Source organism: Hippoglossus stenolepis, chromosome 12 (genome assembly GCF_022539355.2).
Source record: "Hippoglossus stenolepis isolate QCI-W04-F060 chromosome 12, HSTE1.2, whole genome shotgun sequence".
Classification (NCBI taxonomy): domain Eukaryota; kingdom Metazoa; phylum Chordata; class Actinopteri; order Pleuronectiformes; family Pleuronectidae; genus Hippoglossus; species Hippoglossus stenolepis.
The window spans coordinates 418,832-445,968 of NC_061494.1; the positions used below are offsets into that span (position 1 = coordinate 418,832).

At 39.3% G+C, this 27,137-nt stretch overlaps 1 protein-coding gene across 1 annotated transcript in view; it reads left to right on the top strand.

The window, feature by feature from the left end:
* Positions 1-1,163: 1,163 nt before the first annotated feature.
* Positions 1,164-27,137, top strand: part of fbxw4 (F-box and WD repeat domain containing 4) — a 101,221-nt gene continuing 75,247 nt past the window's right edge. The window contains exons 1-5 of the mRNA XM_035172049.1: positions 1,164-1,462; positions 4,341-4,436; positions 4,691-4,876; positions 7,161-7,293; positions 8,485-8,570. Of these exons, the coding sequence (XP_035027940.1) occupies positions 1,278-1,462; positions 4,341-4,436; positions 4,691-4,876; positions 7,161-7,293; positions 8,485-8,570 (686 nt within the window). The 5' untranslated portion in view covers positions 1,164-1,277. The remainder of the gene's footprint in view (positions 1,463-4,340; positions 4,437-4,690; positions 4,877-7,160; positions 7,294-8,484; positions 8,571-27,137) is intronic.

The window sequence follows — 27,137 nt, forward strand, 5'->3', positions numbered from 1 at the left end:
AGACCACATTTCTCCTGTATTAGCTTCAAACTGGCTTCCGGTTAAATTTAGAATAGAATTTAAAATTCTCCTCCTCACCTTCAAGGGCCTTAATAATAGGGCACCATCATACCTTAAAGAGCTGATAGTACCTTATCAACCCACTAGAGCACTGCGCTCCCAGAATTCAGGCTTACTTGTTGTCCCTAAAGTCTCTATGCACACACACACATACGCACGCACGCACACGCACGCACGCACGCACGCACGCACGCACACACACACACACACACACACACACACACACACACACACACACACACACACACTTCGGCTGAGAACAATGACCTATCTCAAGTCTTTAAACACCTTATCTAAATATTAAATTATGTACTGAAACCTGTCTTTTTTACACACCGGCAAAAGATTATAGACGATAAAATATTAAGGTAATTTTAAACCTATTATTCGAATAGAAAATTTAAAAATTCAAGAACTGATTATTTTTGTGCAAGCATGTCAGTAGTCAAGTGTGCATAAGAGGGCTTTAGAGTGTGAGTAGACTCTGTTCTTAAATAAGAACAAATCCCAAACAAGAAAACCCTGGTGAATGTCAGAATTGTTCTAAAAACTGCACAAGCAGCTTTTACTGTAAGAAAAATATCTTTGAGAAGAAATGTTCTAAGGCCTTTTAAATTACAGTACCTAAAAATTAACCAGCAGAGGACCGGTGGGAACTGTATCTTAAGCAATAGCATATTGTTTGGTGTGACTGCTATACCAACAATTTTTTAAGTTACCCATAAAACAGCTATATAACTACTGGCAGTGTATCTGTTTCTATTATGATATTTAATGCGTGCCTTATTTTGTGTTTTTATTGTGATGATTAATACAATACACATGGTCCCTTTACACTATAGTTTTATAGTAATTGAAATTTAATTTTCAGCTGAAAGAAAGTTGTCAGTCAACTTCGTTGTTCATTGTATTATTTGTTGAAAAACACGAGGATGTCCTAAACATCCGTTTCATCTGAAACAATAAAAACAAACCCTGCTAGATCGGTCTTTGTTCTCGTCTCATTGACGGTGCGATAAGTAAAACGTGTCCGAGTTGACGGCAGATCAGGTCGGCGGATCGAGTCAGGCACAGTCAAACTACACGCTATACGTCAGGTCCCCAGTGACGATTCGCCGTCGTCCACGCTGTCAGCTGACTGCAAGAGCTGCTTCCGGTTTCCTCTGAATGATGGTGTTTATATTTTTTTGTGTAACTCCGTCTTGACTGGGCTCATTATGCTCATACTACAGTTACCAGAGGATGTCCTCTACCATATCTTGTCTTATTTGGACTGTAAATCTCTCGCCCGCCTCTCTCAAGTCTGTAAAAGCATTTACCGCTTTGTAAACCGCGACACTGTCTGGAGGAGCATCGCCAAAGAGTTTCTTAACACTGGGATCAGTCGGGACGGGACGGACATGTAAGATGTGCAGTAACAAGTGTGTTAGCTCAGTGTGTGTAAGCTTAGGCTGTCATTGTTAGTTGACACGCAGTATTTCTGTGTTGTGTAACCACGTGCTGCACCTGATTACCGAATATGTTGTGCTGACCACGGACAATTGAATACAAATTAAATGTAAATGTATTGGAGCTTTCAGACACAATAGGTTCTTCTTCTCTTGGTGTCAGTGAGACGAGAACAACAACCGATCTCGCAGCGTTTGCTTTTTTCGCTGCAGATGATACGGATGTTAGGAAATTGTCAAACAATTAAATTCTCCTCAGCTCTTCTCTCCAGTCATCTCTCCTCTCTATCCTCCTCAGCTCTTCTCTCCAGTCATCTCTTCTCTCTTTCCTCCTCAGCTCTTCTCTCCAGTCATCTCTCCTCTCTATCCTCCTCAGCTCTTCTCTCCAGTCATCTCTTCTCTCTTTCCTCCTCAGCTCTTCTCTCCAGTCATCTCTCCTCTCTTTCCTCCTCAGCTCTTCTCTCCAGTCATCTCTCCTCTCTATCCTCCTCAGCTCTTCTCTCCAGTCATCTCTCCTCTCTATCCTCCTCAGCTCTTCTCTCCAGTCATCTCTTCTCTCTTTCCTCCTCAGCTCTTCTCTCCAGTCATCTCTCCTCTTTTTCCTCCTCAGCTCTTCTCTCCAGTCATCTCTCCTCTTTTTCCTCCTCAGCTCTTCTCTCCAGTCATCTCTCCTCTCTTTCCTCCTCAGCTCTTCTCTCCAGTCATCTCTCCTCTTTTTTCTCTTCAGCTCTTCTCTCCAGTCATTTCTCTTCTCTTTTCTCCTCAGCTCAGAAAACTTCTTCCTTCTGTATTAATCACCACATTAGAAACAAAATAAGGCACACATGAAATTAGAAACAAACAGATACACTGCCAGTTGTTATATAGCATCACACAATCATATGTCATTGTTTTTTTTAAAAATGAGGTAAGTGTTAGTTATTGTTCCTGTATATTACCTTTCTTTAGGTACAAAAAGAGGTTTTGGCTTTTAACGCCTAACATTTATGGACATACGGAGCAGAAAACACATCTCAATTCTTAGAATAAAAACAAGACACGTCACTTTTTCAAGTAGGAGGTCAAGAAATTCCGACAACCGAGTTGTCTGGAATGCAGCAATAGACTGCATATAAAAAATGGACGTAGCTTCCCGGCTCCAAAAGATGAAGCCGATGCGGAAGTGCTTAAAAGTGTAATACCGCGGACATCTGGCAGGGGCTGGCTCATATTGGCTCCAAGAAATCTCTGGCTCCATGGACTACCATTCAGAAAACACCAACTTCCCACCAAATATTCCCACCAGTGAATTGTTAGCATGCTAGTTACTGTCCCAGTGAATGTCAATTACGATGCTAACCAAGCTAGCTAGTTAGCTGATAGCTTTGCAATGCTGGGCCTACCAGTTCTCTCAGGGCTGCTGACCTTAAGTAAAGCTTGATAAAAAGGTAAATTTAACCAACATTAACATGACACACGTTGGTTTTGTTTCTGCCACATGTGACTCAGTTTAAATGATGTGAGCTGCAATAATGTGAGTTATTAAAAGTCCATGAGGATTTGGTGATAGTTCAGTTTATCACAATATTTTGGTAACTACTTTTAATGCTCCTAAACAGTAGCATTAACTTTCTGTGTTTTGTTGTGATTACCTGCTGTATGTTTTAAGTTAATCAGGTAAAAAGTCGTGTGTAGGTTTATGTAGTTATGTAGTGAAGCTGTCAGAAGATACTGACTGTGTAGGAAAAATACACGGTAAATTAACTACATTAGATTCAGTTTTACGATTTCTTCTGGGCTTTAGATGTTGGATTTCTTGGTGTCAGGGTCTTTATTTCTATGCTGATCAAATTCGAAACTCGGCTTCAAAACAGCAGTTCACAAACCAATGGGTGACGTTACACTAGGTTGCCAATTGGGTGTTGCATGTGGGGGAGAGCAACTGCACGGTCTGACTGCAGCCGGTTCCCTCCCACGAGGCTTTAAGGTCACGTGACCTGGTGAGGTTTTGCAGCGTTGGATGAAGTCAGACAAACATTTTAACCAGCAGAAAATTCATTTTCATTATATGAAAAGTGTTGACTTTAAAATCTTCATCACAAATAAACCAAAGTTTACCAACTTCACTTTGAACCACAGACTGTATAAGCTCTACATATAATGTCCAGCACACAAACAATCAAAAGTGACTTTATATTATAGAACTGTTTGAGGAGGACTCACTAATGACAAGGAATAATACTAAAGTAGCTCCGAAGCATTAAACAGGCGGATTTAGAAGAGTCACTGCAATAGTGCAGGTTAATTTGGGATCCCAAAATGATTGTAGGTGTGAATGATTGTTTGTCTCTATATGTCTGTCCTGGCTAGACTGATAACAGACACAGTGACACAGTGTCTCTCACCCAATGTCATAAGATTAGCAGTCTAGCCAATGGACGGACAGACCTGGGGACTTTTTGCATTTTTAGTGTCAATTATCATTAATATGTTGTGGGACAATGATAATCCTCTGAGCTATTCTACTTTCTTTTCTTTTCCTACTTCATCTTCTGAGGGAACATTCATTTGCATAATATTGTCAAGGATGGATTTGCTTATTTTATATGAGTGTGTATTCAGTTCCTTCTGCCACTAGATAATGCCCTGATTATGTTTATTCTTTTGTGTTGTTAACAATATTGAGAAATAATTTAAAGTTAAAAAATTCCAGGTTTTTGCATACTATTGAATAGATATGATGGGTATGGTTTCAAAGGGTCAAATTGGCCTGTTAAAAATAACTCATACTATAAAATGTAGCCCCCAAAACCTACTGTAAATAGTAATGTTCAGTTCTCTCTGTTATTGCAGATATCCTCACATACCCCTGAAGGAGAGAGTGAAGATAGCACAAAACTGGTGTGATGGAGTCTGCAAAAGGGGAATTCCTCTCAAATGGAAAACAAAGTAAGTTAGTTATTGAGCTCGCTGTTTGAAGGCTGAAACACTGTCTTGATGTACTTCTGTGGGGGGATTCCTCATAGAGCTTGGCTAGGCTAACCTGATTCGAGCTCTGCATTTCCTTAAATGTTGAAATATTCCTTTAACAAAAATAAAATATTCTTTGCATACTTTACTTTAATATATCAGGGTGTTTATTTGGTAGTTATACTATACACATTTCTCCTAAATCTTGTAAATTTCTAATATCTTGTCTTCAGGCTGTTACCATGGTTGGAGTTGGATGGGGATGTACTCTTTCTATCTCAGGCTGCTGATATTGGAGCTTACCAGTTGCACCAAGACTCTGGGAGGTTGCAGCGTAACCCATTTGAAATCTACTCAGGCCACAATGCTGATGTGTGCCACTTTGTTCTGACGGACTCTCACCTGATAAGTGGTGGAAGGTAGATCATGTTCTCTTTGTTCTTCTTCTGATTTTATCTGGCATGGACAACATGCATTAGTCATTGCAGTACGTAACAATCAGACACTGAAGTAATCATTTGTTTGTTATTAAAGCATTTTGTGACTCATTAGTCATTTATCCATAAACCTATTGAGATTTAAAGAAAGCTTTTTCATTTGCTGTTTAAAAAAAACCCCACTTGTGCCTGTTTAGTAGGAAAAAAGTGACGTGTGCTGCTATGGCGATATGTTTTGAATAGAATTGAAAATCTCTGTAGTTCTTTTACAGTGGATGAAAAAGTAGTTGAAGCTGAAATAGGACAATGTACCGTGATTTGGGTATGCTTTGTGTTGGGGATTTTGTGCCATTCTTCTCTGCTGATTCTCTCAAGCTCTTTCATGTTGGATAGTGACTTTTCATGTCTCTTTCTTTTTGATTCACTTCAATTCACAGTTCTGGCTGGACCACTCATTCAATGAGTTGTCCCAAAAGCGAGTTGTCAGCTGTGCGCACAAGTCAAGTCAACTTAATTTATATAGCGCTAACCCCTAACCCTAATCATTGCTAACGTTATCTCAGACCACATTTTGTATACAGCAGGTCTAGGCTTAGTGATAGAGATGCAACAATTCCCACCATGAGCAAGCATTTGTCTGGTTGAAAAACCTTTTAAGAGGCAGAAACCACAAGCAGAACCAAGAGTGGGCAGTCATGTGCCTTGACCAGTTGCTTTGAGAGAGAGAGATTGGGAAAAAAGACCAGGAGGATTGTTTCATATAGAAACAAAGTAAAGGTCAAGGTTTATGATTATGGCGGTAATAATAATGATAATAGTAATAATAATGGGGGCATTAGTAGGCTTGCAATAACAGATCTAGACTGGACAGCATTGGAAGCGGAAAAAGAAGATGAGAGAGAAATGGAAGGATAAAAAAGATAAAGATTGGGGGGAGGACAGGACAGGAAGGAGAAAGAATGATCTTGAAGGAGCAAACAGGCAGAGTTACTGTTTAGTGGTTTTTAAAAAGATTATACTAATCTAATTGGCAGGACATGGACTATACTATGACTCAGACTCAGACCCATACGGCGCCCTATCCGGACACAGAGTTATGAGCTATTTTAACCAATGCAGCTACTCTAGCCTTTACAGCACTGCTTTAGTAGGGTTGGGTTCTTAACACTGTACCTATAAAGTTACCAACCAAATTACGTCGATACTACCGGGTAACGATTCATGTTAAATCAATCGGTGCCAAATTTCGGTACCTGTGAGCCCATCTGGGCGAGAGAGTATGTAAATGTGTGAGAGGGAACGAGAGAGTATATGTTAAATAAAGAGAGAGAGAGCCAGACCATGCGACTCACCCCTAGAGCGTGATCCAGCCAAGCGTATTTCTGATCAGTGCAGAATCCGAACAATGGCGAGTCAATGGAGCAGACACCCAGGGAGCCATGCATGGCACCAGGGCACAGACCCAGGGACCTTCTGCTCGCCCAAGGCAGACACCCAGGTAGCCATGCACAGCTCCACTATGTTCAACTACAATATTCATTTGGGTCTTTTCATACATGTTTGGATCTGTACCGGCTCTGTCAGCAATTTACTGCTCCTCTCTGTGTCTCCATCATTCACTCTGCGCACTGCACCGATCACACTGTTTGTGTGTCAGCGCGAGAGACGAGCTGAATTATGAATGAATGCGCAGCTATGAAGAAAGATTTGACTAACTGAAGAAAAGTGTTGATCATTATGTGTTGATATTGTTGCATTATCTCAAACAAATCAACCTTTCCTTCAAGTTCTGGGACTATAATGCTACTCTATGTATCTGTGAATCCCGTTGCAACAGCCCGTAACGGCCGTTACCTTACTTCTGTATGATAGTCCAGGCGTGCTCAGTTTGGCTCGATGCGTTTAGCAGTGTACAGAGTGACAGAGACACAGAGAGGAGCAGTAAATTAGGAGCAAGCCGGTAACAACTGTAGAAAAAAATAATGTTTACTGTCCAAACATGTATGAAAAGAACCAAAATGAACACTGTAATCGGACTTCGTGGAGCTGTGTATGTTTGCCTGGTTCCCCGGTACCTCTGCTTGGTAACCCCTAACCCTAACTTTTAAAAGTCTGAGTAAAGGTTGATGCCATGAGAACTAAGCCTGGAGAACTGATTTGAGCTGTGAATAGAAGAAAAATAAAAGAACCCAATAGATTGAAAACATCACAAATATCTTGAAATAAATACAAACCTGTGCCTTCTAAATGTCCTTTTTTCTGACAGTGATGGCAAGATCCTGGTCCACAGCAGGACAACTGACTGGTTGGTGGAGTTATCAGGTCATGACCAGGAAGTCAACTGCCTAGACTCGAAAGACGGACTCATCATCAGTGGTTCCAGAGACCAAACAACCCGGGTGAGCACACCTCAATTCAGATTTAGTCATGTGATGCTAGTGGTGTTTATAATCCACACTTGTTTCACAAAGAATACGACTGAAGGATATAAACTACATTGCTTTGAAACATTAGCAATTTTAATGTCACCTCAGATTCAGTTCATCATAAAATACACTAATCTCAGGTAGTATGTGCTAGGGGTGGGCAATATGACCAAAGATTTATATGACAGTATTCTTTTTTGAAGGTGGCCTATCATGTCATGGTATTACTAGATCAGGGGTGGGATTAACACCACTCAGTACCTACATGGACGACATGACAACCCTGACCAAAACAGCACCATGCACCAGACGGTTGCTAGGGACACTCAGAATCCATCAAAGTCAAGCATCAGCAGGAACAAGAGGTTTGGGACTAGGTCAGAGTAGACCCCTGTGGAACATGGCAACTCCTGCAGAGTGGTGAAAATTTGTAATCCTGGAAATCTAGCGTAAGGAAGAGACAGCAAGATGTGCAAATGCTGTCACTCAAGCAAGACGGGGGCAGAGGATGAAAAGGGAGAGCATGGAGAAAAGGAAGGTCAGCTGGAAGGACCTGTGGGGAATGGAAGCAAGCAGGATAAGCTTCCAGGAGTGGTCAGATGGAGCAAGCCCGAGACTGGGACATGTTGGTGGATGTGGGCAAGCAGCTTACAGTCCCATAACATATTGTCAATACCACCCTAAGACCAGACCTAATACTCTGGTCAAACACCCTGCGTGTCATCTACTTCATAGAATTGACAGTAACCTGGGAGGGTGCTGTTGATGAAGCTTATGAGAGGAAAAGGCTGCCCTATGCAGACATGGCATTTGAGGCAGAGCAACATGCTAGTTTGCCCTGTGGAGGTTGGCTGCAGACAAGCCCTGTGCCAGACCATAAAATAATCATTGCTCACTGCAGAATGCTGCAGGCAATGGCTCTCGATCAGGAGTAAAGATTCCAACTGGTCCCCGAGATGCTAGGGACATGCACCCAGGTCTGCAGACAGAAATTTTGATTTGCTATAAGATATGCTGTATAAGGTATTGCACAATCCATGTCTATCACACTATCACACCGGTGTTGACTAGGACACTGCTGCACCTCCCACCCCTAGTATGTGCCATGTACATATTATTTTATGTCTGCATATACATAATTATATATATATATAATTTCTCCAGATTTGGAACTTGACTTCCAACAGCCCCAGAGACACAATTCCCATGTATGACAGAGTGTGGTCTGTTGCTATTAGTCCCACATTGAGGTAAGTTTTTGCTCAGAATCAAGATTTTGATTATGACTGTGAATGCTATTTCTGATCTATCAAATATTGATTGTAATGGCTCGTCTCAAAATCAATTTAGTTATTAGAAGATGAAATTAATAGTAGCTTCACCCTTTAAATACTTGTGTATTTTATATTCAGATGGGTGAGAAAAGAAAAAGCAATGTAAAATGTCTCGACAAGGTTTTGGGCCCTCAGGGCCCCATGTCAAAGCAGCCTCAGTGCACCTGTGTATAGATTCTCGAAGTATTTGAACTAAACAGGGGTAATGAACACCAATCGTCCAAAAGATATTTCCTCATTTGTTCATTTGTTGTTTTGATAATTGTGATGGAGAGTACTGTCAAGCATGTCGATCCAAAATAATCCCCTGTAGAGTTTTAATCGGATTCAGTTCTGATGATTTAGAAGTCATAGCATATTCACATCTTTTACAACAAACCGTTTATGCCTCAGGTTTTTCCTTTGTGAGCTGTCTGTAGCACCTCTATGTTTTGTCCTCACACCCCTCTTCCCCGCTAGCCTGCGCTCATTTACACTTACTCACAATAAACAGAAACACTAATCAGAAGTTATTAGGACCTGAATAGTAGTGAAGTTTACTTTCTATTTGTTTGATTTGCCTGAGAGTTTATGAGACATGCAATCAAACACATTTTTAAAAAGTCCAACATTTTGTGTGCACCGGAACGATCTGGACGCATGATCTGACACCATCGATTAATAACTAAATAAACGTGACTGTCAGTTTGTGTGTGAAGAGCGACAAAGACGAGGCGACACGCACACAAGCGACACAAACAGCTGCACACAAACACAATTCTCGAGGAAACGCTGGAATAGTAACATAATACGATAGCTCATTTAATGAATATCCATCCTATCTTGTTTACATAGCTGGTCATTAATCTTGTGCCACGATTTTCTTCGATTTTTCAGAGAATAATTAATGGCTCTTGATGAAAAAAATCTTGCTTGTTTGAGGGATTGGTATTTATTAATTGTGTGTGCAATTCGGTGCAGATCCAAATAAATATCTGGATGTAGATAATATAAATGGTTTTATAAGGGGACTGTCTTTTCTGAGTGCCTTTGTAGTTATTGTTTATTCTCTGTTGCTACGACCCAATTTGATGTGAGAAATATGAAACTTGGCCAACTAACTGGAAATTGTGGAATGCCTCATCCCTCACACCAGATGTCCAATTGACTTAAAATTTGCTGACCTGCTTCGCCTGTCTCCTACTGTGGCTCAAAGCTGTGGTACTGGGGTCTAGGTGGGGGGGGCCCTAGCTTACCTCCTCAGTTGCCTGGTCGGGTACCACACCTGACCGCTGTAGAGATGTATGTTAATTACTATGATGTTTTTTATATATTATACATCATTATATTACATGGTATAAATTAATAACTATATATCATTAAATAATTAATATATATTTTTTCTTTTTTTGGTTTAATTTGAATTCATTTGATTTATTTGTTTATTTTCTGTTTTGCTAATATATATACAATAATGGTGATAGCAACAGTATTTATATCAGATCATATTGGTTTATTATTACTATTACGATGATGTCGATATTACATCATATTTATTATTACTATAGTATTAATATCTTATCCTTTAGTATCTCTGCTCTGCACTCTTACTTCAGATAACAACTAAACATGGACATGTACCATTGACTCATGCAGACATCGCTTGCATGCACACACTCGCATACACTCTACTCCAGAAAGCCTTTTTTTGTCATTGTCATACACATCACTTTAACTGCGTTATGTTTTGTCTGTATGTCCTTTCATTATGTACATATATCTGTGTAGATTATCTTGTATGTCACTTTTTTTTTGTCAATAGTTCACTAATAAAAAAAAAGAGAAAAAATGCTAATTTTGATATGATACTACAGGACCAAGATGCAAAATTCGATTAATTATTTTTAGTCTGACCAATAGTGAATGTGACAAATACCCAAAACATGTAGCTCAAATCCTGGTGGACAGAATTTCACTAAATGTGGTGGACACGCTGTGAGAGTATTAACTAAAATTTTAAGTGACTGACCCCGTTCAGACCTAGTATTAATATCTGTCTCAGCTCCAAGTACAGGTGTCAATACAAATGTGCATTGAGGACACATTTGAGATGTGATAGCTCAAAACACATGCACATGTGGGACACATGTGGACACATTCTAATAACAGTGTAAACACAAATGCACTCTGAGCCACATTGAAGGACCGCCTACTCACCGAAAGTCCTTTAACCCGCTACAGTTTCATAATGAACCAACCCAGTGTTACAACAATAACACCAAAACTCTGTTTAGAACTCTCAGCGTTTCTCAGTGTTTTCCTTCAACAATACCTGAGCCCTCTCCCCAGCTCATGCTGCCTGCTACTCCTTAGGGAGTTTGTGTTCGCCTGGCTTGACCGCTGCTGCCGTACTGGTCCAGTTGCATTGTGCTGCCCCTCCCTGCCCCCTGTTTTGGTAAAGTGAAATTCAGGCACCTACACCAACTCCACATCTGGATAAATGGTGTTAGATCCCAGTGTAACCCTGTACAGGAGTTACTGTCCAGCTCTCCGTTTAAAGGGTCAGAGTCTCAGGCTCCTAAGAGATTTACTCAAAAAGAGATTCACAAAAACTTGTTTAAGCTGGTGGCGAGGAGACACGCCTCTAACTGACTACATCCAAGTGTCTACCCTGCTTCCACTGTAATAGTCTAATTGTGAATAGCCTTATGAGAAAAATCGTATTTCAGTCACGCCTGTTAACGGCAGCTCTCCTCTCATAATCTGGGCACTCGTAAATTGCTAGGAATTGGTTGAGTGGCTTTGTTAAGCCCCAAGTAATTGTTCAATAGTGATTGGCAGAGTAACCTTTAAGAATCAGTAAGTTGTTAAAAATCACGAAAGAAATACATTTACTATCATACTGAGCATAATTCAATGTCCACAACTTCTCTTTCAATTAATCTATTTATTACAATTGTTTAGCACGGGCAAAGCTTACAGCAATGATTGAAATCCAATATTAAATGTTTAAAAAGTAAAGAGTAAAAATATAGAAGATACAAACTTCAGCATACTGTAATAAAATTGATAACATGATTAAAATTTGAATTACTCACCACTCTGGGTTAATTAGCCGACAGGTCTGTGTGTGATATGATTTACAGTACACTGTTTAATTTTTACCGTTCTTGTTAAAGCTCCTTTTGGAAAAAACTTGATTCTGTTAAATTTTATAGATTGGAAAAATTGCAACATCTGTGAATTCAATAATCCTGCAGTTTTGGATGATTAATATAAGTATAGGTGATACAACAAGTCAGCAGCAGCAACGTGTTATCACTCAGTGTATCTTCTTTTACCTCACTCACAGACACCTCAATGTCGGTGACAGAAGGTTGTTGGTGTTGTCCTTATTCTTCTCATCGCTTGATTCCATGATTCACCATAGAAACCCATTGGTTTGCAGGATAATTTAATATTATCCTATTAAATTAAAAGTTTCTTTGCATTGACCATTTATGGTTGAATGTGAGCTTGTAGAGGGCGGAATATGAGGCAGATCTATGTACGCACAATTCTAGGTAGAGTGTGATTTATAAAGGGAACAGAGCCTTCAGGTAGGCCATTTTGGGCTTTTGTGCGCATGCTCACTTTTTGTATGAATCCTACATGCACTTATAAATGAGGCCCCAGGTCACTGCATGAATTAACGAGTGATTTTAACCTGCACTGCTTCTCTAACAGCTCTAACAAATTACCAAAGAAAAAATCTATACCAGCATGATTAGGAAGGCTAAATTATTAGCTTATATTATTAAATGGATAGTTCACCGAAAATTGAAATGATAATTCACTCATTATCTACTCACCACAAACGCCGATGGAGGAGTGTGTGAAGTGTTTGAGTCCACAAAACAATTTTGGAGTTTCAAGGGTAAACAGCGTTGAAGCCAAATCCAATACAATTGAAGTAACTGGGGACCGATTCTTCAAACGTAAAAAAAATTATATTATTATATTAATCAATTAATTAATATATAATCAATACTGCTCCTGTTTTGCATTTTGCATTTTACTTTTTACTTTATTTTTTTATATCTTTTATATCTTTTTATTTTGTATTTGTTTGTGTAGTACTTATTGTGTTTTCATGTTTTATGTTCTTTGTATGCACCTATATACCAAGGCAAATTCCAGGTAGGTGTAAACCTACTTGGCAATAAATACTTCTGATTCTGTTGTGTCATCCAATTCTCCTTAAGCCTAAAAGGTCGGGGCTTACAGACACTTGGATGACAGGAGCAATATGGGGGCATTTTATGTTTTTTTATGTTGTTTTTTTAAGTTTGAAGAATCGGTCCCCCAGTTACTTTAACTGTATTGGATTAAGCTGCAACGCTGTTTACCCCTTAAACTCCAAAAGTGTTTTGTGGACTCAAACACTTCACCCAAAGTTAGATTAAAAGAATGCTAAAGCACTATTGCAGATAATCTCAACAGATATATCCTTTGTGAAAGTGTCCCAATTTAGCACAAATTTTAATCAAACCAGGCATGATTCTAGATTTATGGGGAAGTGATAAGAAAAAAATCGATGTCTCTGACTTCTACCATCCAGTATCTAAACTACCTTTTTGAGCAAAACTCTATCAATCATGAATTGAAAACTACACACTTTTATTGACTTGACTTTACTACAGCTATAACAGTGTGGTTTTCGTCCAGGTAATAGCACAATCACAGCTGTGGTTTCAGTAACTGATAATATTGTCTCCTTCTTGGATAAAAAACAATTCTGTACTTCCCTCCTCATTGATCTCTCTAAGGAATTTCATATAGTTGATCATAAAATCCTACTCCATAATCTACAATCTGTAGGTCTCTTTTACCTCACAGAGAGAACTCTGTTGTTGCTGAAAGTACACAGCTATTGTGCAGTCCACCGTCATGCAGCCCCATCAACACTTCAGCAGTGAAACTGTGTATTCAGAGATTCTTGTGATTGTTTTTTTATTAATTCCTATTGTTGTCAATCCTGTTTATGGAGCTGTTTTGAATATTCTTTGATTGTGGGGCTATTTTTGTTGTTTTGAATGTTTCCTTGTTCTTAAGTATCTCTTGAAAAAGAGATTGTAATATCAACGTTACTGCCTAATTAAATACTGACAAACACACACACACACACACATTGTCAACAACTTACCAATTATCATAATAGCTGGTAGATATGTTCATATTGTGTAGGGCAGTGGTCACCAACCTTTTCGAGCCCAAGATCACTTTTTAAATTCCAAACGTAAGCCGAGATCTACCACCCTGATATCTTCCAAACAAACCACTTAGCAGGGTCATATTTATTATTTTTTGCAATTTCTGTTAAAGGCTGAATGTACAAGAAAGAAATATACACATAGAAAGGCAGTTGTGCAACTTTTTCTATTCAATGGACAATATTCAAATTAATATCAATTTCATATTTACAATACACAATATGTAGCTACTCAGTTCCACATCATGTTCTGCAGAGGAGCTGCTACTGCAGCACAATGTTCTGTACATATAGGCTTTGATTTGAATATGGCCACAAATATGATTATTGCCTTGTATGAAAGAAGTCCCTTGCACTCAAATAAATACCAGTACTACACAGTGTGAAGCCGAACATCTTCCACTCCTGCAAATATTTCACAATAAAAAAACCTTTTTAAACAAGGGAATGGATTCCATCAACAGAAACGCTGGAGTGCTTTTATTTTGAAGAGGCATACAGAAAGTGTTGCAACCATTTGTTTGTGACATAAATTCATCAGATAAACATTAAAACTCAGGTGAAAGATCATTTTTATTCTGCTGTGAACCACAAAGTTTATCTGTTTATGACACAAATGTATTTACAACACTTTCCGAACCTGTTTCAGAGTAAAAGCACTCCAGCGTTTCACTTTCTGAATCCACTCATTTGTTCCAACGGGTCTTTGATTGTTATCGACAGACCGAAAGATGCGCGTCTTCATACCGTAGAGTCCTGACATTTAGTTTGGTACATAAACCAACTTGTTCTTGAAGGAAATGCAGGAGATAAACCTGCAACTCCACCGCCAGTAGCAGACACACAGCGTGTGTGAAAAACAGACAGCACACACAGCTGATCTGGCACGATGACAGCCAGTGAGTCCATAGAGTTTGGGGATCGACAGTGAAGACTGAGAGATCGACCGGTAGATCGCGATCGACGGGTTGGCGACCACTGGTGTAGGGGAATAGGCCTGTAAAAGCATTTTGAGTTTCGCTCATAGGGGTGCTAAACATACCCCAAAAAATGTAAGCACTAACCACTGGACAGGATTTCACCAAATTTGGTATCAATGCAAACCTTAAACCTGAACATGCTCACCAAGTTTTGTACAAACACGATGAAGCGTGGACGAATGGTGGAACCTCTAAGGGCGTAATTATTGCACTGCTCCATGCATTGAAATGATGCGACGAGTGACTGTTCTCACTTAGACTGAAGTAAACCAACTGAAGTGACTTTGCAATGTGAAGCCTGAAACCTGCTTTTATGTCTTCACCTGTATTTTTGCCAACTGAGCTGCTTCCATCTTCTGAACCCTCTCATTGCCGCTTGCGGCTATATTTTCCTTGAATGTTTTCATGATAATTATTTTTCTAGATGTTGCAGTAAAGGTATTAGAAGCAGCCCAGGTGCTTTTCATTTTCACATTAATTTAGCTGTATTTCAGTTTGTTGTTTGTTGTACATTTTTAAAGTTGAACTATTGAACTCAAAGGCATGGCAATATAGCTGTTTTCTGGTGATTTGCAGAACATGTTATTCCCTTAGTCATATTTGGCACTCAACGTTTTCCACGTGGCAAGCATGTTTTTACCTACTTTGTACGCCTTTCATATGGTCATATGTCACTCTCCCAGTGTCATTGCTGCTAATGTGACTGCATGATGTGACACACACAAATTATCACTAAGATTAAGTGATTATAAGATTCCATAAGATTGCATGAATATAATAATAATAATAATATTGGTTATTATTATTTTATTTCATTCCACAGTCAGCTTTAAGGTTTTAGTTATTTTCTTGTATTACATTAAGATTTTGTACACATGAGAGAATGGGGGATGAAATTATTACATTTAGTCAGTAATTTACTTACTTGTTACTTGCTTACTTACAGTTGCAATTGGAAATAGTAAACCCCCCAAAGATTTTAAGGATTTACCAATGTAAGTTTTTTCAAAGATCTAGATTGGGTTTTGGGTGACTCTTAATCAGTTGAGTGATACACGAAATTAACAAAGAAAATGTTTGATGTAGTTTTCATGAGTAACAGGACATTTTGTTAATATAGCCATGTCACAAGTATTCAACCCCTTAATAATATTGCTGTGTTTAAAACCTTCCGCTAGAAAGGCCTAATGTTGAGGTACAACATAATTAAGCATTTGGGAACTCTATAGCCATCCTCCTATGAGAGGTTCAATCCTCATCCTCATTATCCCTTAGGTCTGCGGATCAAGATCTTGTCTCTGAAGAAAAGTGTCACCTTCTCTTCAGATACTGACTACCTTTCATCCTCGATATTGGGTGTACCCTCAAAAATCACATTTTCTGCTTTTTGTGTGTATTCTACAGTCTTTGATTCAGCCAGTCTGTGTGTCATCATTTGATTTACAATTTGATTACTATTATTGGTGTTTCAGTTTAACTCTGTGTTTCAGATGTTGTCGGTTGCAGACTCGGTCCCAAATTAGCCATTTTCACAAAGCATCTGTGTCTCAGTGCGGTGATATACTGAAGATCTTCCTGAAAAATACATCAACCAAAAAACATGAGTTACTGTAATATGTCTGACTGTGTCATAACCACCTTTAGAAAACTATGAATCATATGGGGAAAAAATAAAATAAAAATGGTAAAATACTTTAATGTGATTCGAAACGACGTGCCTAAGTGGTATTACCAAGGCTGCCGACAATCTCATGACACCACCGAGCTGCTGACAGTCTGACGTTTTTTCAATCTGTCAGCTGTATAATGCATGATGTTGTTTAAGGAAATGCCCATGTTATCTGGTGATAGTCAGAACACAGATAAACGTTGCATAATTAATAACAAGCTTTACAAACTAATGATCATCTTTCATCGGAGACTCCGGGAGTTATGAAGAATACACACACGTGGCTAGCTCAAAGCAAAGGGCTTTTGTTTTACGCTGGTGGTCATTGCAATGCACACAGCCCAAACACGTGTCACCAGTCATATTAAAACATACCTCACATCACTGAGGTGGAAGCTTGTGCTGTGTTTTTGTGAGTAAAGTTAGGGAACATGCTTTTATTTGATCCTTTAAGATTTCATGTATCCTAGTCGCACTGCTTGTTAAAGTCAGCAGACGTGATTTTAAAAAGAAGATGTGGTCGATGTTCTTGATGATGAGCATGGTTCAGTCGTCTGAGAATGAAAACCCAAGTGCTCCTCAGAAAAGGGTTTGGATTTGACTACAATTTGTTTCTAGTAGTTTCTGTAATGCAAGTACTATTTATCACTCTGTAATCAACAGATGATCTGTCTGAACTGTGTCAACTGTGTTGTCAACATGACACGCATGTTTAACGAGGTAAATCTGGAACACTAACTTGACGTCTTCATTGTTGAACAATTTGTACTCCATGTATTTCCCTATTCTCTTGTCAGATTCGTGTCTGCTTTGTTGGAGCAGTGTCAGTCAAGGAAGTAAATAAAGTCCCCTGTTTAACTATGACAATTCTGTCTGAGTGTATTCAGTGATTGTGTATTTCATTTTAAATGGATTGTGTATGTGGTAGTTTCACGATATCAGCCCTCTTCTAGTCCCTTATGGTAGCAACTCATGATGTGGTCTAGGCATACACATTTGCAGCACTGCAGGCATACATGTGCCTCAGCTTTGTTTCTGAGAATTAACAGGCTGGGAAGCATTTTGTACACCAACTGGACAAGGAAATTCAGCAGTGTAAATCTGGGAAGTTCTAAAAGATCTCAACCCTGTTTTGACTCTGCCTGCTTCCACTGTATATCGTGTTTTGCCGCTCTTTACCTTGATTCCAACTTTGGTAACCTTCCAGTCACTTGACTACAGCACTTCACTAGTTCATTTTGGAGTTGTAACCTAGTGATTAAGCTCATAGAGAGAAATGGTGCTCAGAAACTTCAGTAGCCTCAACCATTTTCTGAGGTGGGAACTTATTGTTTCTCTCTAAGGTAGGGTTGGGGAACCTTTTTTCCATCAAGAGCCATATAAATTTTCATAACATCCTTTGAGGGCCATACTAAGTTATTGTTTATCATTAACATATATATCACACCAGGATTCCACACTAACGTTTTACATTGGTTACACTGGTGCGCACTAAGGTGCACCAGCATATAATTTAGGTGCACCCAAAGGTTTTCACTGCACCTTTTAGCACTGTAATAATACACCTTATTAAACTTGTCACGTTCTTAAAATGCAAAATTGTTCGCATCTGTGTTCTTATATTGATGAATGCCATGTGTTCGTAAGCGCATGTCAGTTTTTCCTAATTAGTATAGGTAAACACCCCGCTAATGCCCATAAAAGGGCATGAGAATGCAGTGCCGTGTGCACATAGAAATCACAGAAACTGAAAAGAACATTAAAGCCAGGAGTGATTGAATGAAGATCTAAAGACAGCTGGACTCAAACCGTAAAAACTTTATTTATTTTGTTTATTTTGTAGTGTCAGCAGTGGACATAAAATACCACAAAAAAAACACGTGATACAGTTACATGTTTAGTGAAAGCTGTATTGGGAGAAAGACGCATAAAAAAAGTACAAAAATAAAATATATATATATATATTGCTGCACATCATTGGAAGCCACCTGTTGTCTAAGAACAGACATTTTTCAGTTTTCAGAATTAATAGGCTTCACTTAACACATAACCTTTTAACTAAAAGCTGTAGCAGTAAAACTATGGAACATGTGACACATTGAATTTGTTAACACCAGTGTGTAAAACCTAAAGATGGGTGACTACTTTTGTGACTAAATATTCTCCTCTTCAACATGTTCACGTGTTTAAAATGTGTTATCTTTTGCTGTACAGACCAAATGTTCTGTGTGTGTGTTCTTTCAACATTTTTTTTAAGAGAAAATTATAAAATGTTATGGCAATTAAAATCTTATCTCACTACTGTAGAATTAAAAGTAAATGACACATGCATTTCAGTAGTCAAGAGTGCATAAGAGTGCTCTTTGCTGTTATTACATAACAACAAATCCCAGATAATAAAACATTGGTGAATGACTGGCTGGTGTGGTTATGGTTTACATGAGCTTTAAGGTTTGTATTGTATTAGGTTTGTATTCTAGCGTTCCGTGTGTGTGTGTGTGTGTGTGTGTTATTGTTAAAGTGTAAAGTGAGTGCAGGTCAGCAGGAGTGTGGAAGGAGCACATCCAGGCAGGAGACTCTGACACGGCTCCTCTCTCCTTAATTTCTTTAGACGCACAAATTAATTTCTTTAGATGCACTTCTCTGATATTTGGTCGCATGTGTACATTTTTGGGAATTCATGAATTTCATCACTGGCCGGATCAAACAATCTTGCGGGCTGCATATGGCCTGGAGGCCAAACGTTCCCCACCCCTGCTCTAAGGTCTCATGGCAAATTGTAGAGTGGAATAAGAGCTATGAAAATGGACATGATATGGAATTTACTAAGTGAGCCATTACAGTATGCCACTACACATATTTACCGGGACTGTATTTGTTTGTACATGCTACTATTTAAAAATCAACCAATATTTGGAAAAGCTTATAGCTGATTTTATATCTGCCCTGCTTATCTTTGTGTCTGTATCTTCCTGTCACTGCTCTTTTGCTCCTGCTGGATAACTTCTGTGTGGGTCGAGGCAATTGGAAGTTGGAGAGGTGATAAGCTTATAGCTGAATAGGGTGTTTCCTGTAGACACTGCTCTCACTCAAACAAGACCCAACAGTTTGGGCACCAGTACATGTGTAGTTGCAGGTCACTGCTGACAAGATTTCTTGGACCAGGCTAGGTTTGAGCTCAATGCTTGGCTGGTTGATTGTCCGGCTAATTGTTATCCTCTGTGAACTTTAAGTTTGCATTGGGAGATATCTCATTAGCTTTTTTCTCCCGGACTGCCAGTTTGCATCCATGGTGCAGTTAAGTATGACAGTGTTGGAAATAAAATGTTCCCTGAGAAATAGTTAAATTATTTTCAGCACAACGAAACAGAGGCAGGCATGTACATGTTAATGTAGCATTGATGGGCCTTCATACCAACTAGCAATAATGAATTTGTTTCAGTATTTTTTTTGTATTCTGGTTGAATTAAAAAGATTTGTTCCTTAAACATGGGTCGGTGACCTTTAAGGCAATAGTTACAATAGGAAAGGTGAGTAACAAAAAAACAGATTAATTAATTAAAAACTAAACCAATAAACATTAACTAAACTTAACTAATAACAGACAAGTTCTGTTTTTATTTAATTATGATGTATGTGGACTGTAACCCAAAAAATTATGTCAAACACAAAAAACCTGGGATAGCCTGTCTGAAAGCTGTAAATTGAGGTGATGTGGTTGAAACAAAAGATTAACAAGCAAAGTTAAATTCTGTTGTGGGTTCTCACCCACTTTGTCACAGACACCTACTGTATGTCTGTTTGGCAAGAAGCCAGCAGAGTTACTGTTCCTTTTAACAACAACTAAACAACAATTATAAAGCAGAGATTTTGTTGTAATTTAACTGTGATGTCTGATCATGCCAAGTAGTGCAGAGCCAGTTATGTCTGCATATTGACCTGTGCTTGTTTCTTGCCTTAGTCTGTGGGTGTCTTTACATGGAGCATGGGTGGGGCTTGGTCAGGGATATGCTACTCTGCCCACTAGTGCAGAAAATGGAGGCGGGCAGAAGCCAGTGAAGGGAGAAACTACTACTGAAGATAGGTGAGAACAGGGAGGGGGTTAGAATTGTTTTGTCTAGAATTACTCAAGCACAACTACAAAGATGTTGCCGGAGCAAAAAGGCGCTTTTGAAAGTTTCCAAAAGGAGAACATGATTGTTGGATAAACCATCCCCAATTTGCCACTTTCTCACCACTGCTGGGGGAGGATGACCTTTGACCTCTAGTATGAAAGTATCTGGTAACGCCACAGCAGCTACCCAGCCAGAACTGGGCCTCAATGACTGCACCTTTACCATCACAGCCACCACCACCCAAGCTCAAACACTTCAATTTCACCCCCGCTGCCCTGCCCCAGTCAACCACTAAAACCCCCCGAAATTCATGTCTTTCTCCTTGGTCTCTCTCAAGCCTTCCCTGTGGTTCAGGAGTCAAGAATTCAATTAGTTAAAAAAAGAGAAGAAAGGAGCAAGGCTGCAACAATGCAGCGATAAGGGGGCAGAATGTGCGTTCCCACACGCTAAATACAGGGCGCTTGGAGCCCACATAGCCAGAGGACCTGCACTGCAGGAGGCAAGAATAATCACAGCTCCCTCTGAACCCCTCATTACACACACACACGCACACCTTACATTCCTTACACACACAGATTCCCTTGAAGAGACGTACCTTGCAGACTCACACCCCACACTACCATACATAAGCACAACCACAGAGAAACTTCTAAAACACTCACATGCAGGTCTCTCTATAGTTGTGAGGACACTCATTGACATAATGCATTCCATAGCCCCTTACCCTAACCTTAACCATCACAACTAAATGCTAACCCTAACCTAGTTCTAATCCTAACCCTCAAACAGCCCATTGAATTTGTGAGGACCAGCCAAAATGTCCTCACAATGATGAATTGAACCAAAATTGGACCTCATCACTATAGATAGATACACACACACACACACACACACACACACACACACACACACACACACACACACACACACACACACACACACACACACACACACACACAAAGCATATAAAGAAACCTCTCATTACATCAGGTGCTCTCAGAGCTAAGGTTAACCAGACACGCCTAACGTCAGGCAAAGTTTGAACACAACTTAAAAACAACTGTCCACTTGCTTGTTGAATAACACATGGTAGGCATGAATGATTTTCTTCCATTATCTTTACATGTACAGCACATGCCACAATATACATGTAACAAGTTTTTATACTTTATTACAGCTAGATCTGTTCCACTTTCTAGTATAAATTTGATCTAGTATTGCATATTTAATTATTTGGTAAACCTGTTACAGATGTACAAGTTCAGTTTATCTGTGAGAATTTAATTGAGAATTTATTGATGAGTAATCATTCATCAACAATTTTGATGATCAGTTAATCAACCGTTATGTATCTAGCAAACTGCTAAATGTGCTCTTTTCTGTTTTTCAAAGTAAAATGTCTTTAACAAATCTTTATGTACCCATTCATTTTGATCTACATATCATAATATAATTAATTGAATAAGATTATTTAGATATTATTTAATTATTTAAATTTAATTAAGTGCGCCCCATAACAAACCTTCAAGCCTCTGCAGCGGCCCGGGTTCGATTCCAACTTGCAGCCATTTGCTGCGTTTCACCCCCTATTCTTTCTCTGTCCCCTTTTCACATCAACTCCTATCAAATAAAGGCCTCAAAAAGCCCCAAAAATATACTTACAAAAATTATTTAAACAAGTGTTTGATTGTAATCATACACAGTCAAGTAAAAATATCACAGATTGACAGTCGACACCTTCAAAAGGGGACTGATTGTGTCTGATGAAGAATGAGTGCTAAAAGCAGAGAAAGGGGTGGTGAGGGAATTAGGGGAAAAGTAGGGCAGGGATAAAATGGGTCCCAATAGTGAACAGCTTTTTCATGTGCTCATAGAACTCTGTTCTATGAGTGGGCAGGAGGGGGAAAGGGTCCCTAGAGATGAGGGTGATCTGAGTGGGGTTTGCGAGGGTAAAGAGTGTAAATCCCCAAAGGCGGTTGATGGTAGGGGTGCGTAGCACCCTCTTCTTCTTTGCTCTGATGTCTCCCATGATTAAAGCACATATTTGGTGGGGCGTGAGATGGCTTTCCTTAAGTGTATCTGCTGTTTTGTGTTGACCTTTTCCTGTTTTGACTCATCTTGTCTCTTGTTCTTGGCAGAGAGAACAGATGGGTGATTCAGGTAAAGAAATTGGTGAAAGGTTTTATTCCTGCCTTGTTGAGGGAAAGTCCATCGGCCTTAAAAAAATGTCTGTGGTCCCAGAAAAAGTTGTCAATAAATGGACAATACATGCAGTTGAAAGCCATGTGTTCAGTGCCAACAATCTCTGAATTTCTCTGCTCCTCCTCTGACTGGTGGTAGAGGGCCACTGACCAACACTTCAGTGTCCAGACAGCTGACCATGTTCAGCAGATCAATAAAATTCTTACCCTTGTCTGTGAGAATGAGAAGTTATGCAGGTCAATAGATGCCGATTCCAGTATCCTGCAGTAGTGGAGCAAATCAGTTCAGAAAGTTTGTTATTAATTATCCCCTTCCCAGTTGCCCACAGCAGTTTTCTAGTTCACTCACACCACACTGCTCCTCCACTACCTTCACTGGTTACCAGTGGCTGCCCGCAACCGCTTCAAGACATTAGTAATTGCGTACCGTGCTGCGGACGGATCAGGCCCATTCTACATCCAGGACATGGTTAAATCTTACACCCCAGCCAGTCCACTCCGCTCTGCATCTATCTGCCAATCGGCTTGCTGCTCCCTCACTGCAAGGGAATTTCTTCAACTTTTGATCAGTTGTCACTTGGACTCAAAGATAAAGTGATTAGATTCCAGTGGTCAAAGGTAAAGGTCAAAGTGACCGTGTATGAACCTGTAATACAGATTTTGTAGAAATACGTACACAGAAAAAAGATGATTAAAATTAAATAGCCATTTTATATATCAAAATTACATTTATATTTATATTAATAAAAAACAAATAGTAAATACAAATAGCTGAATTTCAATTCATAAAACTAGGCTACAATTTAGCCTAGTCTCTTGGAAGGAAATGTAGCTGCTAAATGACAGAAACACCTTTGTATTTAATTCAATTTACACTGCTCCAAAAACTTAAGACAACACTTAAATCACACATTAGATCTTGATGGATAAATTTTTCATGTTGAAAATCTTTACTGATGTACATTGTATAATTTGTTGAGAACAAAATGATGTAACAACGGTCAATGGAAACCAAAATCATTAACCAACTGAGGGCTGGATTCAACACCATACCAAAAATCAAACTAACAAATTGATCACAGGCAGATCCAACTTCCGTAAATTTCATCACTGCAACTCATAATGTGACTCCATAGTGTTTTGCCGCCGTGTGCCTGTATGCATTACAGCCAATGTCTGGGCATGCTCCTGATGAGTGGGCAGATGGTGTCCTGGGGGATCTCCTCCCAGACCTGGATCAGGGCATCACTGAGCTCCTGCACAGTCTGTGGCGGTGCTTGGCGCCTCCCTCATGGAGTCTGTAAACATGCACACCACTAGCCTGCTGGAGGTAATTTTTTATGGCTCTTTTATGTGCTTTTATGTGCTCCTCCTGTCCTCCCACTAAAATTGTTAAAGACTCAATCCTTAGCATTCATCTCTTGATATACAGAACGATGACAAATAACTTGATGTTTCTGTATGATCATGAACCATTGGTCAGCGGATAACATAATTATTGCTTTGCATTGCATTTAGGTTGAATGGCGGACTGGTGGACCATGACTGTGATTTAGGAATGTCAGTTGTGCGTTCGTTTATAAATCAGATTTTATAATGAGGCTTCTGGTCAAACACTTGACCAAATTGCCAGTAATTACTGCATGTTATCATTCAGCTGTCTGCCCATACAAACATGTCCCATGAGTTTAGTCCATAACAGTGTTTGTGTGTGTGTGTATGTGTGTGTCATGAGAAAGAGCAAGTGGGTCAGGCTGATGAATCCACAGCTAGGAAGAAAGATTTGACTCATTAAGTAAAGTATCAATGACATGGGTCTTCAAACAACATGTTTAAGTGGAGGTCGGATGGTCGGTCTGAGCAAAGATAATGTTCTCCCAAGTTCTGACTATCAAAGTTAACGTTATAGTAACAAGGATGATTTGGTACGGGACAGATCATATCTGTTTCCTTTGTCAATAACCAATATTCATCTGCCTCACCTAAATGTTTGCTTGGGATGAGCTGTAGTAAGTGTGTCAGGATCCGCAATTGTCCTCCTGTTGAAACATAAACTTTTGAGCCAGACAATTAGAAGGCAGAAAAAGCACTTTTCAAACTGATTCAAGCTGGGTCATCACAAAAGCGCTGTGTGGGGTCTGAGTCTGAGATCTCAGATGGTTGATCAGTACTCCATTCCAAAGGCCAGTAGACCCAAATTGTCTGATGGCTGTCTTAGTGGATCAATATGTGCTGTGCATAATCCTGATGTGTTATGAATGGTGAATAAACTTAAGCTTCAACTGAAGCATACAGAAATACAACATTAACCTGATACAAACAAATTCCTCAGGTTGGGATGGCTGTTATCTATTTATGTAAGTATTGCCAAATAATCATTCTTTGTGTTATAATTGATAATACTGTTCTTAGAACATAGACAGAAATATCTTAGTTTAGGTCTTCTTCACTTATTTTCAACCAGATGGGTAAACAGCCACCAGTGGTGTTAGTACATATTTCAGTTGTGTACCTAGGAACAGGTGTTCGCCAATCACAACACTTCTAGCAGCCAATTTAGACGTAAATCCCAATAAAATAGAAAATTGGAAATTATCAAACTTTAACATCAACATAAACTTGCATTATAACATAAGTTATATACATTTATGTACATAAACTTGATGCCTGCAAATGTAGCTGTGGTATCATCCTCGGTTCCGCGAAACAGATGGAAAACATCTCATCATAACTGACGGACACACCAAAGTGCGCTGCTCCGGTGCCGTGTGAGCACACGCCGTTACGCTCGCCCAGAGGCCAGAAAGTTCATATAGCCTAGTCTCTGTTTCAACTGTTGCCTGCCTGAAGTCGTAGACATTATTTTGGTGGTGTTCATTCATTCATAATTTCAACAGTATCCAAAAAGACAGATAGGATGAGGACTCTGTACTACATCAGAATTAGACCTTGACAATGTTTGGGCATGTATTTTTTGAATTTGTTGTTGATTATTTAATTGATCAATGGATAAGTCAACTCATCAAAACATATATGGTCTATATTCATAAATGGCGATATGAAACACATACATGATGAAGGTATTACAGAAGCCGACATACCACCGAATCAGCATTTGAATGTAACAATTTGTGTCTGCATTCATTGTACTTTAGATAAATAGTAGTGGTTACTGCCGAAGCAAATCATTATAACATTCAGACGCCTGCACGTATTTTCACAGAGGGTCTTCCTAATCATTTACTTTTGCCCTAGAGAAATTAAATTTGGCACACGTGTATCATGCCAAGAAACAAAAAATCCTCTTGCCACTCTTTGCCACACCCAACAGGAATTAGGCCATTTTGGATTTAACATGAGAATTTGGCTAGATTTTTGGCATTTTCACACGTGCAAAAAAAATCCTACTCCTCATACAGATTTCATCCAATTGATTTCACTTTGGGTTTATTTTTCTGTGAGTTTTCTTCAAGGGGCGTGTCTGTGGCATGGCGACAAATTACGATGATTTACCAGAAATCATAAAGAACTAACGTCCATGTATATTAACCAAACTGCCTCAGACTTCACATGTACCATAAAGGTCCAGCCCTGAACAGATTCATATATAATATATTTTAAAATAGTCATAAGGTTTTTGGTGTCCTGCGCCTAGGCCATTTACCTGATGCATGTGAAATTTGGTCAGGAGAGCCCAAAGGAGTTGGTGATGCCATACAATTAAACTTGTGAGTTTTTGCTGGGGATGTTTTCATGGCGTGGCATCGTCCTTCACTGTCTCGCATTATTTCCAAATCTTTATGCCAATATACTATAACATTCAAAGTGCCCTTTAGCTGTGATAGGAAGTAGGCTACCATCTTTTATACTTTTACATGCTACGCCTAGCTTTTTCATTGGATCCACGTCAAAATTAGTCATGGAAACCTTGAGACGTTCCTGATGCAATGTTGTGACACTTAAGCCTTTAAGTTGAATGGCAATGGCATGACCTTCGATGGAATACCAAAAAACAGGAAGTGGTTGTAATGTCACTTCACATGCTCCAATCTGTCTCAAGATGGACATGTACAATGAGAGTCACTATGTGAACACAAGGACAATATTTGACAGCTGAGGCAAAATGTTTCAACAACGCTACCTACTGGAAACTGCAAGTAGTCCCTCTGGTTCAAACTTCATTGGCATCTTACAACATTACAGAAGTTTAACTAAGTGATTAGATTCATCTGGCTTTATAGATAAGTACAGCTGGGTGTCATCTTTGTAACAATGAAAGTGTATGTGG